The 17844-nt window shown below is 38.8% G+C and overlaps 2 protein-coding genes across 2 annotated transcripts in view; both read right to left on the minus strand.

Annotated features, from left to right (window-relative positions):
• Positions 1–1145: 1145 nt before the first annotated feature.
• Positions 1146–9987, minus strand: LOC107672929 (ATP-dependent RNA helicase DDX39A-like). Its single transcript, XM_016466309.1, has 10 exons — positions 9878–9987; positions 6048–6256; positions 5834–5961; positions 4612–4888; positions 4419–4537; positions 3000–3131; positions 2632–2741; positions 2359–2503; positions 2133–2280; positions 1146–1395 (listed from the first exon to the last, which is right to left on the minus strand). Exons 2-10 carry the CDS (start codon positions 6253–6255, stop codon positions 1379–1381), a joined length of 1284 nt encoding a protein of 427 aa, XP_016321795.1. The 5' UTR covers position 6256; positions 9878–9987; the 3' UTR covers positions 1146–1378.
• A 1343-nt stretch (positions 9988–11330) lies between these two features.
• The window catches only part of LOC107672936 (volume-regulated anion channel subunit LRRC8D), a 10714-nt gene continuing 4200 nt past the window's right edge, over positions 11331–17844 (minus strand). Inside the window, exons 2-5 of the mRNA XM_016466316.1 lie at positions 16058–16924; positions 15465–15715; positions 13275–13652; positions 11331–12650 (exon numbers count right to left, since the gene is read on the minus strand). Of these exons, the coding sequence (XP_016321802.1) occupies positions 11534–12650; positions 13275–13652; positions 15465–15715; positions 16058–16924 (2613 nt within the window). The 3' untranslated portion in view covers positions 11331–11533. The remainder of the gene's footprint in view (positions 12651–13274; positions 13653–15464; positions 15716–16057; positions 16925–17844) is intronic.

The following is a 17844-nucleotide window of genomic DNA, read 5'->3' on the forward strand; positions in this document are numbered from 1 at the left end:
ATTTGTTTTTGTTTTTTATTATACTGCAGTGTAGTTCCAGCTGTAACCATTTTAACAGCCTAGTCAAACTCAGTTTACATTTTAAGTTTAACCCTCATATGGTTTGCATTTCCTGTTTACACTAATGGTATTTGGGGTCAATATGACCCCAAAATTGAAAGAGTAAATGTAAATATATACATTTTTAATCATACAAATTATATATTTTTTTTTTGTTTACTTCTCTATACATTAGAGCTGTGTTTTGGGAGATATGAAGTACTTTTGTACCCATTTACCACAAAAATCCTCAACTACACTAAATTTGATTTAAGTGGTTTCTGGATATTGATCTAGGTGTTAGGTGTAGAATTATGTCATCTGCTGGTTAGAGAAAAACTTGGTAGAAATTAGTTTTTGAAAAAAAAAAAAAAAAGTGTAATGACCACATATATCCAGCAGAGGCCCATAGAGATCCATTCATTTTTCTGGAAGTGGCTTAACTGCTACTCACAACTTTTGCTATACATTTTGTAAATATATACTGAAACGTTATAAAAAAAAAAAAAAAACATTAAAAACAGTATTTTTCTCAAAGGTTAAATTTGTTTTTGTTGTTTAAGGTATTTTGAAGTGCCCGCTTTTGCAATAATGCCACATAAATTTGCAGAAATGCCACACTTGTCTAAAACTTGCTTTTTTTTATTTTTTATAAAATCACCTTTTTTTTCAATCTAAAAAGTAAAAATCAATTTTATTTTACTTAAATGTAAATAAAAACCACAAAGACAACTTATTTTGGAAATAAGTCAATTTCCTATTAAAAATGTACATTTTAGTCAGTCTAAAACTTGCTTTTTTTATTTTTTATAAAATCACCTTTTTTTTCAATCTAAAAAGTAAAAATCTATTTTATTTTACTTAAATGTAAATAAAAACCACAAAGACAACTTATTTTGGAAATAAGTCAATTTCCTATTAAAAATGTACATTTTAGTCATTTGCAACCACACAAGTCTCTCAATGCATTAACCTCAAACAACGGAGGTTATGACACTGGCCTGCAAGTTTAACAAGACAAATATCTATTAAGATTTCAGAGTAAACCATTACACTAAAAGCACCTGGAAACCCATAACGAAACCACTTTCATACAGTGACACTTCTCAGAAGACAAACACAGCCAGGTCAAGGTGTAGTATATAAAAAGATTTAATTTCATTAAAACCCAAAACAAAACATGATTTTACGACAAAATCGTAAAACAGACAACTCGCCCGGTCCTCTGAGAGAAGCAGTAAAAACAACTGTGGGTTTGAGGTAAAAAGGACGCTTTAAAAATGGAGGTTCTGCACCCCGCCGTGACCCAACAGCTGCGATTCTGGAAACATCAAGACCTTCATCTGGACTGTTCAACTGCACACAGAAAAAAGACAAACGTCACTTCAAACACGCAAGACCTCAAACGCTATTCTTTCAACCAGTCCCTGTGGGTTTAAAACATTTGGCAAGAAACCAATGGGGAAACAAACTCAATGTTTGAAACTGAGAATGACGATACATCAACTAATATATCAGGGATAATAGTTAAGTTTGGGGTCCAGATTAACTTCGCAATGCTTATATATTTGACCAACCCACTGATAGAGCCAATGCTAATAACCTCAAAATATCCAATTAACTAGCATCACTTCAATGACCACATTAGCATCCGCCAACATTTTCCCTAATTACTACATTTCTGTATTTGAATACAATCAACCTTATTTTATTTGTAACACATCTGTTGTATTTATCTATGCTTGTAATTTGTGTATTTGTTCTTATTTTTACTGGCTGTTCTCGTCTCTTTAATCATGTTTAAACTTTCTTAGTTAATCTAGTAGTATTTGCTGTGGTATCAAAGAAGTACTTCGCTTTAAGTAATAAATGGAAAGCAAGTTAAATTGAAATATTTTTCTTTTCTTGATGATCTGAAAAATGATCCGATCCCTGGGTCAAAAACCGTAATGTGATCCGAACCGTGAGATTTGTGATCCGTTGAACCACTATTATTAATTCATCACACTTATCAGGTTACATTAGATATCAGAGTTTATTTCTTCATGCTCAAAACGCTTATCAGGTATAATAAGATGAGACCCAAGACTCACTGTAAGTGGAAATGTCAATCTCCTCTGGTAACTCAGCCACGTTGACCTCGAATCGGTCCTGCACGTCGTTCAGGATCTTTGCGTCCGTCTCGTCTGACACAAATGTGATGGCCAAACCCTTGGTGCCGAAGCGACCCGCACGAGCCACCTGAGAACAGGACGAGACCGTGTGAGACGTGCCACTTCAGAGATCTCAAACACTTGTGGCGACTACATGGATACGTACCCTGTGGAGATACGTGTCGGAGTCCTCTGGCATGTCATAGTTGAAGGCAATGTTGACCCTCTCGATATCCATTCCTCGCCCGAAAAGGTTTGTGGCCACTAGGATCCTCCTCTGAAAGTCTTTGAACTGCTGATACCGAGACAACCTGCGAGCAGAGACAAGACGAGTCTCAGCTACGTGCATTAAATATAAGTAATTTTAACACAATGTCCTCACTAGTCAACAGTCATATTTCATTACATAAAAGGACATTCAGCCTAAACAAGTACACACCTCTCTTCCTGTGCCATTCCTCTGTGAATGGCGATGGCGGGGAAGTTCTGCTCCACCAGTAACTGTGAAAGTGCCACGCAACGCTGAACAGACTTCACAAATATCACCACCTGCAGGACAACAGCAGAATTACCCTCAAGAACATGAAGCATGCATTTGGAGCTCAAGTATTTGACTAACTATATTCTACAGGGGAAATGAGTGGCAGAGAAAGATGAACAAATGCACAGATTTGGAAAATCATGCAGTGACAAACCACAATGAAACTGGAATAAACGGGGTCAGGTTTGATCTACAAAATATTTGCTTGTGTTCCTCATTTGCAAGTGGCTTTGGAAACTCAAATGAGCGTCAAGTGCTAAACTCACCTGGTTGAACTCCAGCACGTCGAGCAGGTCAAAGAGTTTGCGGTTCTTCTCGCTGTCCTTCAGTTTGCAGTAGTACTGCTGCAGACCGTGAAGAGTCAGCTTCGTCTCATCGTCCACAAACACCTCCATCGGCTGAAAACAGACAGCAATCATCAGACAGGATGCTCTATATGCTTTAGATTAAAGCTCATTGCACACTTGAATCTGAAATTTTCGCAAGTTAAAAAATAAATACGACCTCACTTTGTCTCAATCATGTTTACACACGTAACTTTAGTCATAAAAATTCGAATGGGGTCGATTTTCTGCATTTTTCGCACCCGTACCAAACATTTTGAGAGGTGTTTTGACAATTCAGCCCCACCCTACAAGCAAACGCCAAAATCCAGAATGCCGTCTGACAAGTTAATCCACTTCGTCTCGCAGCACAAAGCACTGTGAAGGTCCTTGCACACACAGGTCTTTTTAATATGTGGCTCCAGTATCGCTAGCATGAAGCATGAAACTAGGCCACCGACATCCTGACCTAAACTTTGAATCACCCGGGATAATCCCGCAGTTCCTTAATAAGGAGGTGGAACTCTCCTTCCTCTCTACGCAACCTCATGATTGGATGGACCCAACATTTCCTCTTTTCTCTTTTTAAGAAGAGTGGAAAACAAATTACAACCTGACAATTTTACTTATAAATGCCCAAATGGCTTAATACGTGTCCGATAACTTCCAAAGACTTTTAAAATAAAAAACAGAATTTTCTTTTTTAAACTGCCATGTTTTCATCACACATTTAGAACATACTAAAATAACAACACTACGATGAGTATTATAATTGATATACTATTAGTTAGCTAAAATTTGGAATGGTTTTCATTTTAGTGGAATTTTGTTGCATGTTTGTTATTCAGTTTTAGCTAATTACTTAAACTAAGAAAATGTGGTTTTTTTTTTTTTTACTTTTAACATTTTGAACAAATGTGTTGCTCATTGTTAAGGTTATGCATTAACAACTAACAGGGCTTTTTTTGTATTGACTTTAGTACTTCAACGAAAAATGTTTGAATTTTAAACTTTAAAACATATATTTTTTTTTATATTAAATTCAACTTAATCTTCATAAAATTCATCTATTTTCCAAAGCAACATTTCTAATTTTTGTTTAGTTTAAGAATTACTAAAGTATTACATAGTTACATAAATATAAGCCACATAAATATATAAAAGTTTTCTGGACTCAAAAACACTGCACAGGAAAAAAAAAAAAAAAAACTCATGCTGATAAACAATGAAGCAAGAAAATACAACTTATTTAATAAAATTCAGCTAGTCTTCAAAGTAATATCGATGTGTCTAACACTCACGCTGGAAAATGACAAAGACAGCAAATGGCACTCATTAAAGAAACAGACAGACGTTACTCACATCCTGCATGAACTTGCGGCAGACGGGCCGAATCTCTTTACTGAGGGTGGCGCTGAACATCATGCACTGCTTCTCATGAGGGGTCAGTCTGAAGATGTCCTGAACGTCACGTCTCATATCTGACAAAGAGACATCATTTTAATCACAGACTTAGCTCAACACAGTTCTGAGCAGTTTTTGGTCAGACGCTCACCCAGCTGCTCCAGCATCTTGTCACACTCATCCAGAACAAAGTGCTTGACGTTCTTCAGGTTGAGGGTTTTGTTTCGGACCAGGGCGAGGATTCGTCCCGGCGTGCCGACCACGATGTGAGGGCAGCTCTTCTTCAGGACCTCCTCGTCCTTCTTTATGGACATGCCACCAAAGAACACGGCCACCTTCACCGTGGGCATGTACTTGGAGAAACGCTCGTACTCCTTACTGATCTGAAACGCCAGCTCACGCGTGTGACACATGACCAGCACAGACACCTGAATCACAGGAAAAGTCAACTTCATCTTCTACAAGTTACAGATAAAAGAGTTATCAGGGCCACAGATTGTTAAACCACCAGCATAAGTATCTAAATTATGCTAAAGAGTAACCAAATTTCAAAACCCTTTGTTTTCAAATAAGATTTAAGGTTAATATTTGAATAATTTTCACGTAACCTGACATTAACCAACAGAGAACCATGAGCATGCAGAAAAAAACAAAAAAAAAAGTGTAACTTTTAGTAAGTGTAATGATCTTCTGCAAGTTTTATTTTAAAAGATTTATTCTAAACCGATTTAATCATTTTAATTTTGTTATTTCAATTACATTAAACCCACATTGATGGTTCTGTTTGTCACATAACATGCAGATAAATAAAACTTAATCTTGGTTTTATTGATTGTGTTCATTTTAAATCATAACGCAGCATTTAAAATGAATAAATTGTTCGGTTAGTACAGTCACAATACATGCACAAATAAAATTTATCCTTCAACAAGTTTTATTTTGATCCTCGTAGAGCAGAGTAAAAAAAAAAAAAAAAAAAGATTTACATTGATAAAATATTAAAATAACACCATTCACATTTCACACAAAACAGTTTATTAATTTTATTTATGATTTAAGTATTTAAGTAATTTAACACCGTTCAAACAAAACATTTTATATTTTTTTTAGTAAGCATTTTAAAATAATGCATTTTAATTAAACATTTCTACAATTAAACAGTCACCTGATCACAACTATCTGATGTCAATTAATGGTCACAAGTTCAGTAGAAAATTGTATATATAAAATCAATGAATTATAAATTACTAGCTTCTCTCATCAGCTCACGGAGTAAAACTCTGAGTTTGGGAAACTCTGAGTTTAGCAATTCCAAACTAACACTGCACAACAGTTCTAATGGTTTCATCACAAACCAAAACAGATATACTAACCTGTCCGTCCACCGGCTCGATCTGCTGTAGGGTAGCGAGCACAAACACGGCTGTCTTTCCCATACCAGACTTTGCCTGACACAGGATATCCATGCCGAGAATGGCCTGCGGGATGCACTCGTGCTGCACTAAAAACACACATAGGAAGTTCACTTAAGATGCTAATCAACATATATAGTTACATTAGGAGAACCAGCATCTCAGAGTCTCTAACCTTCAGACGGATGCTCAAAACCGCAGTCCACGATGGCCCTCAGCAGCTCTGGCTTCAGCAGGAAGTCTCTGAAGCCCGAGCTGTGGATGGACACGTACGAGCCCTTCACCTCCTTCTTGCCCACCGGAGCGGTGCTTTCTGGGGCTCCTTGAGGCTCATCGTCCTCTTCATAATCCAGCAGCTCATTGTCAACATCATTCTCAGCCATTCTGGAGACAAAAGGAGTGAGAGAGCAATTAAAATCACACCTTCAGACGACTCACACGTTCATGGTTCAATGGAGGGACCACCACTGAGAAAGTGGACCAAGCCTGGAGAAGGTTAGAAAGTCCAAGTTGACATCTAACCATGAAATGAAATACACAAGACAGAAACCATGTAAACAAACCCAGAAACCTCAGACTTAGCCTCTTACCACAGACACACTTTTGAAAGTCACAAATGTACATGAATTTGCCATTTTACAAGTACTTTGGTGGTACCAAGGAACAATGCAATAAAACTCCACACTGAACTAACATACACGTGCAAAATGACAATTACATGGTTCTCAAAGTCTAAAATAAAAACAAATGTATAAGACTTAAAGGCACAATATGCAAGTTTTTGCCGCTAGAGGGCGCGTATTCAAAACAAACAAATATCAAAGGCGTAGTTAGATGATGGCGTGACTGAGTGTGGAATCATGGGAGTTGTCGTCTTCATCCCCACAGCCGATGCAGTCCGACGGGACTCGGGCAGAAATCATGTTCATGGATGAGCTAATGTATTAAAGATTTATTAGCATCGTAGTATGAAGCAGAGTGAGGCGGAAAGTCGTTGTAGCAAAACGAGGCCGCTGAACAAGCGCAACACAGCTCAAAAGCAGCAGGGTTTTTATTATGCCACAGTCGACCGCTTCCGCTCCTTCCGGTCGTGCGAATGTGGGGTAAAGCAGCGCTGTTTTATCATACTAGATACATTTGAAAGTTCTGTTATAATGCTACTCTGTGCGGTCGTCACTGGTCTATTAAAACGCACAACATATTAAAGCGTTTTTGGTGTTTCCAGGTTTTCTACAAAAAAACGTAAATCGAGGGTGTATGACGTCATAGGCAGGCGACACAATGACACGGTCCGTGTCACTAGTTCAAATTGCTTATTTCTCTGGATTTAAACATTCTTAAACCAAATGTTTAGTCACTTAAAAAAAAAAAAAAAACCCATCCTGAATACCACTGAATATTGGGGTGGTGATGAAAGAACGTCTACGCTGGAAGAACTACAGCAAACAAGTACGTGGTCAAAAGACGAAAAAGGCTTTTCAAGCATCAAAACAATAAGTGTAATACAGCTTTGAATTGCTGTTCAATAGATTAGAAAGTGTCCTGTTTAAATAGTTTTTTCAGTGCAAAAAAAAAAAAAACCCTACATTTTTACCATGATTTACAGAAAACAGCCACTAAAATGTCAGTGTAACAATCTTGTCAGGTATTATTTACCACAAGAATCAGTTTATGACATTAAAAGACTAAGTCTTACCCCAAATACTTCTTAATTGCAATTTTAAATTGTTAAACTTTGCCACTATACCATTTTGGACATTAGTCAGCAAGAATTGTTTACTCCTTCAAAATTGCAATAAAATGTAGTACGCTCACTTATTCTTTTATATATTTTAATATGTGCAGGTCAGAATAAGTGTCCTTTCAATATTTACATAAATATATATGTTACACTGAATGAAAACAGAAAATTATTTCACCCACATTTTGATTTTATTCTCCCAAAACCTATTTGAAACCTTAAAAGTAGACACTTTACTTGCATTTAATGTGTTTTCTATACATAGGGTAAACGTACCCATTAAGCTCACTTCCATATTTGAGCTCAGATTATAAAAAGAAAAAATAATGTATTATCATACTTGATGTCTTAACAAATTGATGCGTTTGTTACTACATACCTCCTGTAATTTCAAGTCAATCAGATCAGTGCACACTGAGATATGAGTCTCCATGTGTTCACACTGTCTGGCGGCCATTTTGAAAGCTGTCTGAACTTTCACCAAAAGAGTAGCTCCTTAAATGTGCATTTTTTTTTTAGACATTTAAGCCTTTATTTTGGGTAAGTTTCACTACTTATTGTAAATTTAAGAGATTAACGTTTAGACTTTTGCAGATTATAACCTGGAATTTGGATGTGGGAAATAATTACAGTTAGATCCAAAAGATAGTTTTAGCAACATAGCGCATATGCTACAGAACACAGTTAGCTGACTAGCTGTATAAGATTGTGTGCTACGCTAATATATTGCTTCACAGGCATTACTGATTTGTACTTTTACATCCATAATATTATAAATTTACAGTTTACTGCTGGTCTGTGGTTTTATACTGCTGTATTTTTTAAAGATTTCATATTATTTTAAGGTGAGCTTAAAGGGCTCACTACTATGAAAATCACAGCTTCAGTGTGACATCAGTAAGAAAAAGTATAATTTCATAGATATTGTTCATAATAGTTGTTCATAATTAAAATAAGTATGAACTTAATACATGACCTAGATTATTTATTTTGCAAAATCTTGTCATTTTAATAAATATTACATGAAATTTATGGTTGTCACTTTAAGTTAATCTTTATAAAATGGCTAATAACTTATTTTCACAGCTTTAAGATGACAAAATCTAGACATAACTATAGTTTATGCCCAAAGATGAAAGAGGCATGTGACTAGTCTAGATGTTGCAATGTGCTTAAATGATACTTCATTATGAATATATAGCTGATCAAATTGAACGCCTTGTTGCTTGATTTTTGTCTCTTTTTTTGTGATTGACTTTCAAAAAAATATATTTCTCAATTATTCTTTAAAAAGGTTGTTTAAAATAAACAAGAATTTTTAATTAAAAAAATGACCTGAGCTTAATGGGAACAGTGGTGTGCTTAAAGGGTACAAACATGTAGCCATTAAGCACAGCCAGACTTTTTGCATTTAATGTTTATCTTAAAATGCTTTTGTCATTTAAAATAAAATTAAATATTTTTGAGAGAGAGATTAATATTTTATTTTAATATAACTTTTTGTACTGTAACCAATATCTTGTGCACTAAAAATGTCTCAATGTAGATTTTGGTAAGCTTAATAGGTACGTTTACCCTATAAAATCACTTTTGTAAAATGTATTTTGATGTGAACATTTAAGTTTCTTTGACCCACGTGCAAATACAAAAAGCCAAAGCAGTCCAAAAGAAACATGGTGATACCATGGTACCCTTTGTTACTAGGCAGCGCGTTCAGTGAAACTGGAACGGGTTTATATGGGCCTCAACCACCAACATCCAGAAGAGGCTCTCAACTCAACGTAACGAACGTCTAAAATAATTTTTCTACGCAAACACGCGAAATGCTATGCTGCAGAGAAACGGGATTACGATACCAGATACTGTGTTGATCAGCAACAGAGAAATTAGTTTAATTGTAGAAGCCATGTAACTTAAACGCGCAGCGGACAATAGACCGGCGTTTAGCTATTGTTATACGTTACATTAGGAAAAGGCCAAAAATATATATAAACGAAAACTCCGCGCGGGTTTATGTTTCACGCGGTCTACCACCCCGGACAACGCGATATCGTATGAAAAACATGCATATAACTTAACAGAAATATAAGCGCTCACACGCGCGCTCGCTTCGGTTAGCACGCACAGCTAACGCGCTCAATGACACAACGCTTCGATCACACATGAAACTTCCCTGTTGGATAAACTCACAACGTTATATACATTTAAAAAAAACGTTACGAAGAAACATATCCATATCTAAACAATAACTAACTTATAGTTACCTTTAGGTGATGGTGCGTGAGGAAAATGAACACACGAACGCAGCTGTCGCCTCAAACCGCACGCGTCAGGCCGCAGTTTATACTACCGCCCGGAAATCCAGCCTCCTGAAGAACGCGCGCTCTCATTGGCAGAACGCACGCGGTCGTTGGCTTAACGCACGCTCCCATTGGCTCGCGAACGTGTCAATCTAAATGTAACCGTATCGTGATTGGATGTTGGTACTGGCACTTGGGCGTGTTGAAGTCGCGCTCGCGTTGGCGCAGTTGAGCTCGGCGGGACTTTTGTAAGTGACAGAAACGTTTATTTACATTTTATTATAATTTAGGATTGAATATAACTGATTTAAAACATTTAACTCAGTGTAATATTATGATTGATATGTTGCTTCATATCAAGGAACCTATTCAAATCAAATACTATGGCGGTAAAATACTATAATTAAAACACTGTGCTCAGAAGTGCCATTATTGATCTACCATGGTAATTAAATAATATTTAAAAGATTTCTGTGTAAATATGTTTTGATGGCAACTACCATTATCAGTTTTCTAAGGTGTTTAAGTGTTTTAGTATGAGAGACAAAATAATCCTGGAGAGATGTTTAATGTCCACATAATTAAACTAAATGTCATATCTGATTAGCATATATTCATGCGTCCAGATATTATTGAACTCATTTGCTTTCATTTGTTTTGGTAAACAAATATTGTAAACTAAAGTTTTAATTCTACTTTCTGCCTACATTAAGAAACAAATTACTGTAGTCTGATTAAGTAAACATCAACAGAATACATAAAGTTTGATATTTTGTTAAGAAATTCATGCATATGCAAATAATTTAAACTATTTCAGCATAAGCCTTTATATCACAAGGTTTTAAGATCAAACGTTTGACTAGTACTGTAGGCTACATGCAACCAAATCAAATGTTATGTTATAGTTTTTTGGTTTTTTTTATAGTGTAGGGATACACTTAGAGTGTCTTACACAAAGAGTGTGGGAAACTAACCCACTTTTCAAATTTATGGTTAAACCGTTAACTGTCAGTCCCACTTTTTAAGCAAAGACCTAATAATGATATTTCCAACTTAATTGAAAATGTTGAATTGTGGAATTGTGAATATTGTGGAAGTGGAAAAAATATATTGAAATGAAATAGATAAAGATATATAAGTTTAAGGAAATGTAAAATGCACTGCACTACATTTAACTTCTTTTTTTAATAAAATATATTTTACAAAACATATACTACAAAACAAAATATGTTTACCATATTTTGCCATATTTTATTGCCATATATAAAATACCATATTAGGACTGTAAAGGACATGTAGAAAGCAACCATACATGCATAGTTTGCATTCCATCATAAATGGAGATTCTGAAAAAAAAAAACGAAATGTGAAATGTGTCACCAAATATGAAAGTTTGAGTCTTGCTTTTCAAAATGAGGATTAGAAAGGTTTACAATGGGTTAATTGGGCTAGTGACAGTTACCCGGTTAAGTATATAAACATGTTTCAAATTTTTCAGTCATATCAGTGTATCCTTATGCGTCACATTTAAAGTCTTTTTGGCAAAAGACTGGCTTTTCCAGACTCGTTTTAGTAATATTAGTTAGATATTGTTCATGAGTTCAGTCTGAAGCTGATGTTTTATATCCGAGATTCCAGTGCGGAGTGGAAGCTCCACTGTGCAGCTGAAAAGGTAGGAAAGCAGTCAGAATTAGGTCGTGATGGAGGTTCAGAAGAAGGGCAAGAGCTGTGCTGCTGTAGGACATCCCTGACCTGCCGAGGTAGGGTGTGCAACAGCCAGTTTTCCACCAGCAAACCGCCTCCACGAAGCCCAAAACAACACCCCAGCTCGACTGGCAGTTCCTCTAGACTGTTTCCCCGTAGATCCAGACGCGAAAGCTGAGTCAGGCCACCAAAACCAGCGGGCAAAGACCCTAGAGAGTTATTCGAAAAATTCAAGTTGCGAAGCTCTACGCAACTTTCAAACAGTTCCTTGGGGAGACGTTCAAGCCTGTTGGCGCTCAGGTCTAGTTCGCTAAGAAGCTTCAAGGCTCCGATTTCAGCTGGCAGCTCTTCCAAAAGGTTTCCTGCCAAAAGCAGGCGTCGCAGCTTATGCAGTGTAAAGAGCGCCAAAGGTAGGTTTTGCAGCTGATTGTGTGCCAAATCCAAGAGCTCCAGTGAGCGTAGCACTCCTACACTGGCCGGAAGAGCCAGAACGCGGTTATGTGCGAGTCGTAGGCAGGACAGACGCCGCAGATGCTGCAATCCTAACAGCTCTTCTAGAGTACGCAGACTGTTGTGTTGCAGGTCCAAACTGCGTAGACCTGTAAGCGCCAGAAGCGCTGATGGCAGCCTCTCCAACTGGCATCCTTGCAGTTGCACTTCTGCCAGTCTGTTCAAACGCCTCAATCCCGCAAGTACCAATATCCTGGTGCCCTCGTTATATATCTCCAGTTTTAGCAGACTCCCTGCCAATTCACTCAGCTCCCCTGGAACTTTCTGCAGCATGCTGCGCAGCACCAAGACGCGGAGATGACGCAGTTGTCGAAGGCTCCCGAGGACCCATCCGCGCCCCATCCCGCCTTCATTGCTCAACCTCCCAGTGAGGTGCAGCTCTTGAAGGCCACGGAGGGAATAAATCCAGACTGGGATCTCTGCAGCTTGGGTGAAGGTTAGATGTAAAGTCTCTAGATGTTCCTGAAGGTGCTGCAGTGCTGCAGGCTCCACTGATGCAGTGCAGTGGTAAAGGTGCATCTCTCTAATGAGAAGAGAATCCAGATTAAAACGTAGGGCTGGGACAATAAATCGATGCATCGCGATTCGTGGATCGATTCTGAGATTTTCGGAATGCATCGTGATTCTCTCTCAAATCGATTCTGAGCTTAGTTTTTAACAGCAGATGGCGCTCTAGGCTAGTTTTTAACCGCACACTCAAATACTCATGAAGAAGAGCGCTTGTGCGTTCGGCTGAGTAATGTAAGTGGTTAAATGTACTTGCACATCGGCTTTAATGCTTTTATGATGCAAGATTAATGTAAACACAGCCCACTGTGAACATCCTTGTAATTCGCTTCAACCTTTTCGAACTTTATGAATGATTATTTTAGGTTCAAATGGTTCATGTGTAAGGAACTGGAAGCAAGCAGAATACAGCTATTTCTAAAGCACGCAGTGCCATCTGCTGTTAAACACTAAGCTCAGAATCGATTCAAGAGAGAATCGCGATGCCTTCGGAAAATCTCAGAATCGATGCAGAATAATTTCTCGATTCACGATGCATCGATTTATTGTCCCAGCCCTATTAAAACGTTTCTCATTCTAAAATGTTATACCCTCATTACATGTTAACATCAGTTTGTGCAATTGAAATTAAAATACTTACCTGAGTGCGGTCATGTTAGATATTTGTGCTGTCAGTTTGGCGTCTCCAATAAGTTCCAACTTCAACACCTCTAGCTGGCTGAAGGTGAACAGCGCCGCTGGCAGGCAAGGAAGGGCCACGAGCTGCAGCAGAGAGCGTCCCTGCTGGTCAGACGTGATCATTGACCGCAAGCGATCAGCTCCCCAGCGACGCTCCAGACTTTCTTCCAGCAGTCGAGTCTCGCTGACTGGTGAGAGGAAGACAGACAGGCGCTGGGCTAGTAGAGGGTCGTACTGGTCGGCCATGTGCAAGAGGAAGGCGAGATCATTATGAAGGTCTGGTACATCTAGCATGGATCCTTTCTCACGTAGACTCTGGAAAGAGTACTGCCTCAAAGACCTGAGAATTAGGCAGATTTAATCAGATTTTCAGAATAGTTTTCTTTAAATTTACAGAATGCGACAGTTGGGTTCCCGATAGGGCTGTGCAATATATCGAAATATCGCAAATGTACATATCGCAATATGCATATCGCTACAGCTTGCAATATTTGGGGCCATGAACAAAAGACAAAGAGAAAATCACTCACTGCTCTTACCTAAATAACTTTTGTAGTTTAAATAAGAATCAGTGCATATTGAATTCAAAGAGTAAATACTAAGCAGTGTTTTATTTTTCCTTTTTATTATTCAGTTCCTAAACAAATGATAAAATGATTACACTAATGTTAAAATTACATTTTTATGTAATGCTCGAGTAAAACACTACCGTTCACTTTCAGAAGTTGTTGTAGGGGTGCTTTCTTATTAGAATCAGAATCGGAATGAGCTTATTCACCACTTAAGTGTGCGCAAACACAAGGATATGGTTATAGCAGCCATATCACCCTGCAGCCCAAGACTGGTTGCCCACTGAAGCTAAGCAGGGTTGAGCCTGGTCAGTACCTGGATGGGAGACCTCCTGGGAAAACTAGGTTGCTGCTGGAAGAGGTGTTAGTGAGGCCAGCAGGGGGTGCTCACCCTGTGGTCTGTGTGGGTCCTAACGCCCCAGTGTAGTGACGGGGAAACTATATTGTAAAAAGCACCATCCTTCAGATGAGTCGTTAAACCGAGGTCCTGACTCTCTGTGGTCATTAACAATCCCATGGCACTTCTCGTAAAAGAGTTGGGGTGTAACCCCGGTGTCCTGGTCAAATTCCCACCACTGGCCCTTGTCAATCATGGCCTCCTAATAATCCCCATCCACTGGATTGGCTGATAATTATAGAAGTTCACAGAACTGACTTAGCAACAGTTGAGTAAAACTGTTTCATCTGAGCATGTGGCACTTTAATCATTATCGTATCGCATATCGAATATCGCATTATTTAATGAGTTATCGCATATCGCATTTTTCTTCAATATCGCACAGCCCTAGTTCCCAAGTAGAAATTCATTCATTTTCATTCATTTTCTCCATAGGGACTCATAGTTCTGATGTTGTTAATTGATGGTATAGGCCAGAGCTGGGCAACTTCGGTCCTGGAGGGCCACTGTCCTGCAGAGTTTAGCTCCAACCCTAATCAAACACACCTCAACAAGCTAATCAATGTCTTCAAGATCAGTAGAAAGCTACTGTATACACTGGTGTGTCTGATTAGGGTTGGAGCCCTCCAGGACCGAAGTTGCCCAGCCCTGGTACAGGCATTTGTTGAATCACCAACTCCCATGAAGCCCTGCAAATTAAATAATCAAGTTTTATTTTACAATGATTTAAAATATTTTTTTCTATAGATATAATCAACAATTTTAAATAAATAGTTTAAACTTGATTATGCCATTCATTATTCTTCATGGGATTTTACTTCTTTTTCTCATTAAAGCCATTCAGTTCAGTCTTGTGCCTTTATTTTTTTGTCCAATTCTCTAATACTTTTTTGATTTAAATAAAAGTTTATAATGTTGTGTTTCACCTCAGAAATGGTTGGTTTGGATCATGGCTTAAAATGCTTTTAATAGATGTTTAAAATCCCTATGGGAAAAAAATGAATGGAAAAAAAATTCCAATGCCGCTGAAAAGGTGGCCTGGCGCTAACTATTTGCATTTAGTTCTTAGTTCTTGGCACACAAACAGACACGTTAGTCCAGTCACCAGAATCTCTCGACACTCACACATGGAGAAAGACTACAAACTACATGGACACAGTCCTCTCGCGTCTTGGGGCACCCATACTTGTGGAAGATCCAGGACAGGGCATAGATGCCCAGCAGACCGAACAGAAAGAGCAGCAAGACGTAGGCCTGCATTAGCTTGCGCAGGACGGAGGACAGCGAGTGACTGCAATGGAAGATGCTGTAGCCGGTCAGAGCATAAGAGCGAGGTTGGCAGATGTGACTAAAGGAGATTGAACCCAGGAGAGGAGTGGTGTAGCTCACAATCAAAATAAACTTCAGAACCTTGAACACTGTCTGAGCAGTGTACACCTACAGGAAGAGATGCAGTATTTGTAACATGTTATTTTAAAAACAGTCTTTTTACATCCTCTAAACTGCAAGTGCAATTGTCACCATGGTTTAATGAGACATTGCAATTTCTGAATGAGAATTTGCTTGAATGAGAACTGGCTTGCATGTTAAGGCCAAAGTATAACAGTTATCAAAGTATATCAGTTTTTACTCGTATGCGAGGGTCCGCATACAGTGTGCATGATGCAAATTTTGTACATGCACAATCCGATCTTTGTATGAGCAGGTCACATGTGCACATTAGCTTGGTTTTGTGCTAATCAGTTGTTCCACAAGGTGTACGTATACTTTGTGCTTTACCTTATAGATAACATCTGAACTCTCGCAGTGAGCACGAAACCTGCGCACTCTCTCGAACAGCGCTCTGGCCAGCTCTCTGTCACTGCGGTCCAACGTGGCTCCCTGTCTGGAAGTGTCCGGAACGACTTGCACAGGCAAAACCGGCTCCGTGAGTGACATAGCAGAGAGCGTTGAGCAATGAGACAACGTTGAGGGACACGGAGACGGTTGTGTTGTAGTGGACGCACTATCAGTCCCCGCCAACAAAGGGCTGTCCGTCCCCGAGTCCAGACTTGACTTGCGCGTTTTGTACGAAGATGTTACCTGAACTTTGGGTTGCACTGCTTGTTCTGTCTCAGAGAAACGTGTGTCCAGTTTGGCTGTAAGAGAAAGCGCCCTTGTTGTCCAGGGCGATTCGCAACATTTGGCGAGAAGCGATAGGAAGTGCTCGATGCGAGCAGATGTGAGCGGGAAGTGGAACCAGAAGCAGCCGCTGGCCAGGAGAACCAATGTATGGAGCAGCGTCACATATGGTAAAAACCTTGAGTACCAGGGCAACGCCTCGTGATAGCAAACCTGGCTGATGTAGATGTACTGCTGGAAGTCAAGGTTGGTACGTCGCCCCTTCACAGGGATCTTGGGTGACTCTGGTGTGCTTCTAAAGATAGAATCAGACACAGGCTCCATGGGAGAGCTGTAGTTGATGGAAGAGGAGTGTACAGGGACACACACGACTCCGTCCCTTGACAGCTGGAGCGTCCCAGCGAGGATGGACACCATCAGCATGAGCACCAGCAGGTAGTCCATGAAGACCTCCCACCACGGCTTCAGCAACTTATAACTACCCTGACGCTCACCGCCGGACCACAGCTCAGACAGCGTGAACATCTACAGTCAGAGAGAGGAAGACATCTTTTTAAACATCATTCAAATCAAGGTGACACTTTATTAGATTTAAGAATTTAACCATTCTAACAATTTAATCTAACAATTTAAGATTTTTTTCTTAAATCAAGATACATTTACTTGAGATTTAAAATTAAGATTGAAGTCTATTTTAAGTTTATGCTTAAAAAACAAGAAAAATATCTTTCATTGGGGTAAGAAAAATAAATTTGTTTCCCCTTTGAATTAAGTGTATTTTTTTCTCATTCCATTGCCAGATTTTTTTCTTGTTTTAAACTTAAACCTGCTTAAATTTTTCAGATTAAAAGACTTAGTATCTTATCAAAATTAAGTCATTTTGATTCTTAGGTAAATGCATCTTAATTTAAATGTTTGTTTATAAAATGTGATTTAAATGCAGAGTCACTGTCACAGTGCTCTGGTTTTGTTGGTGGTTGCCAGGGTGTTGCGGTTTATTTACTAAGAGGTTCAGAGTGTTTGTTAGTGTGTTGCTATGCAGTTGCTCCTGTGTTCTGGGTGGTTGTGAGTGTGTTGCTATGAAGTTTCTTCTGTGTTCTGGGTGGTTATGCAGTTGCTAGATTGTTCTGGGTGGTTGATAGTGTGTTGCTTTGGGTTGCTTGGGTGTTCCAAGTGATTTTTAGTGTATTGCTATGCAGTTGCTAGGGTGCTCAGGGTTGTGTTTCCCAAAAGCAACTATGGTCGTAAGTTCTGTCATTACCAACAGAGGTCAATGGAACTTGCAATCGTAGTTGGCTAACGATGCTTTTGGGAAACACACCCCTGAACGGTTGTTAGCGTGTTGCTATGTGCCTACCAGGATGTTCCAGGTGGTTGCTAGGTGTTTGTTTACTGGCTTACAGAGTGTGTATGAAACCCTCCTTTAAAGGGGGGGGGGGGGGGGG

The sequence above is a fragment of the Sinocyclocheilus anshuiensis genome, unplaced genomic scaffold, assembly GCF_001515605.1.
Source record: "Sinocyclocheilus anshuiensis isolate Anshui unplaced genomic scaffold, SAMN03320099.WGS_v1.1 scaffold464, whole genome shotgun sequence".
NCBI lineage: Eukaryota > Metazoa > Chordata > Actinopteri > Cypriniformes > Cyprinidae > Sinocyclocheilus > Sinocyclocheilus anshuiensis.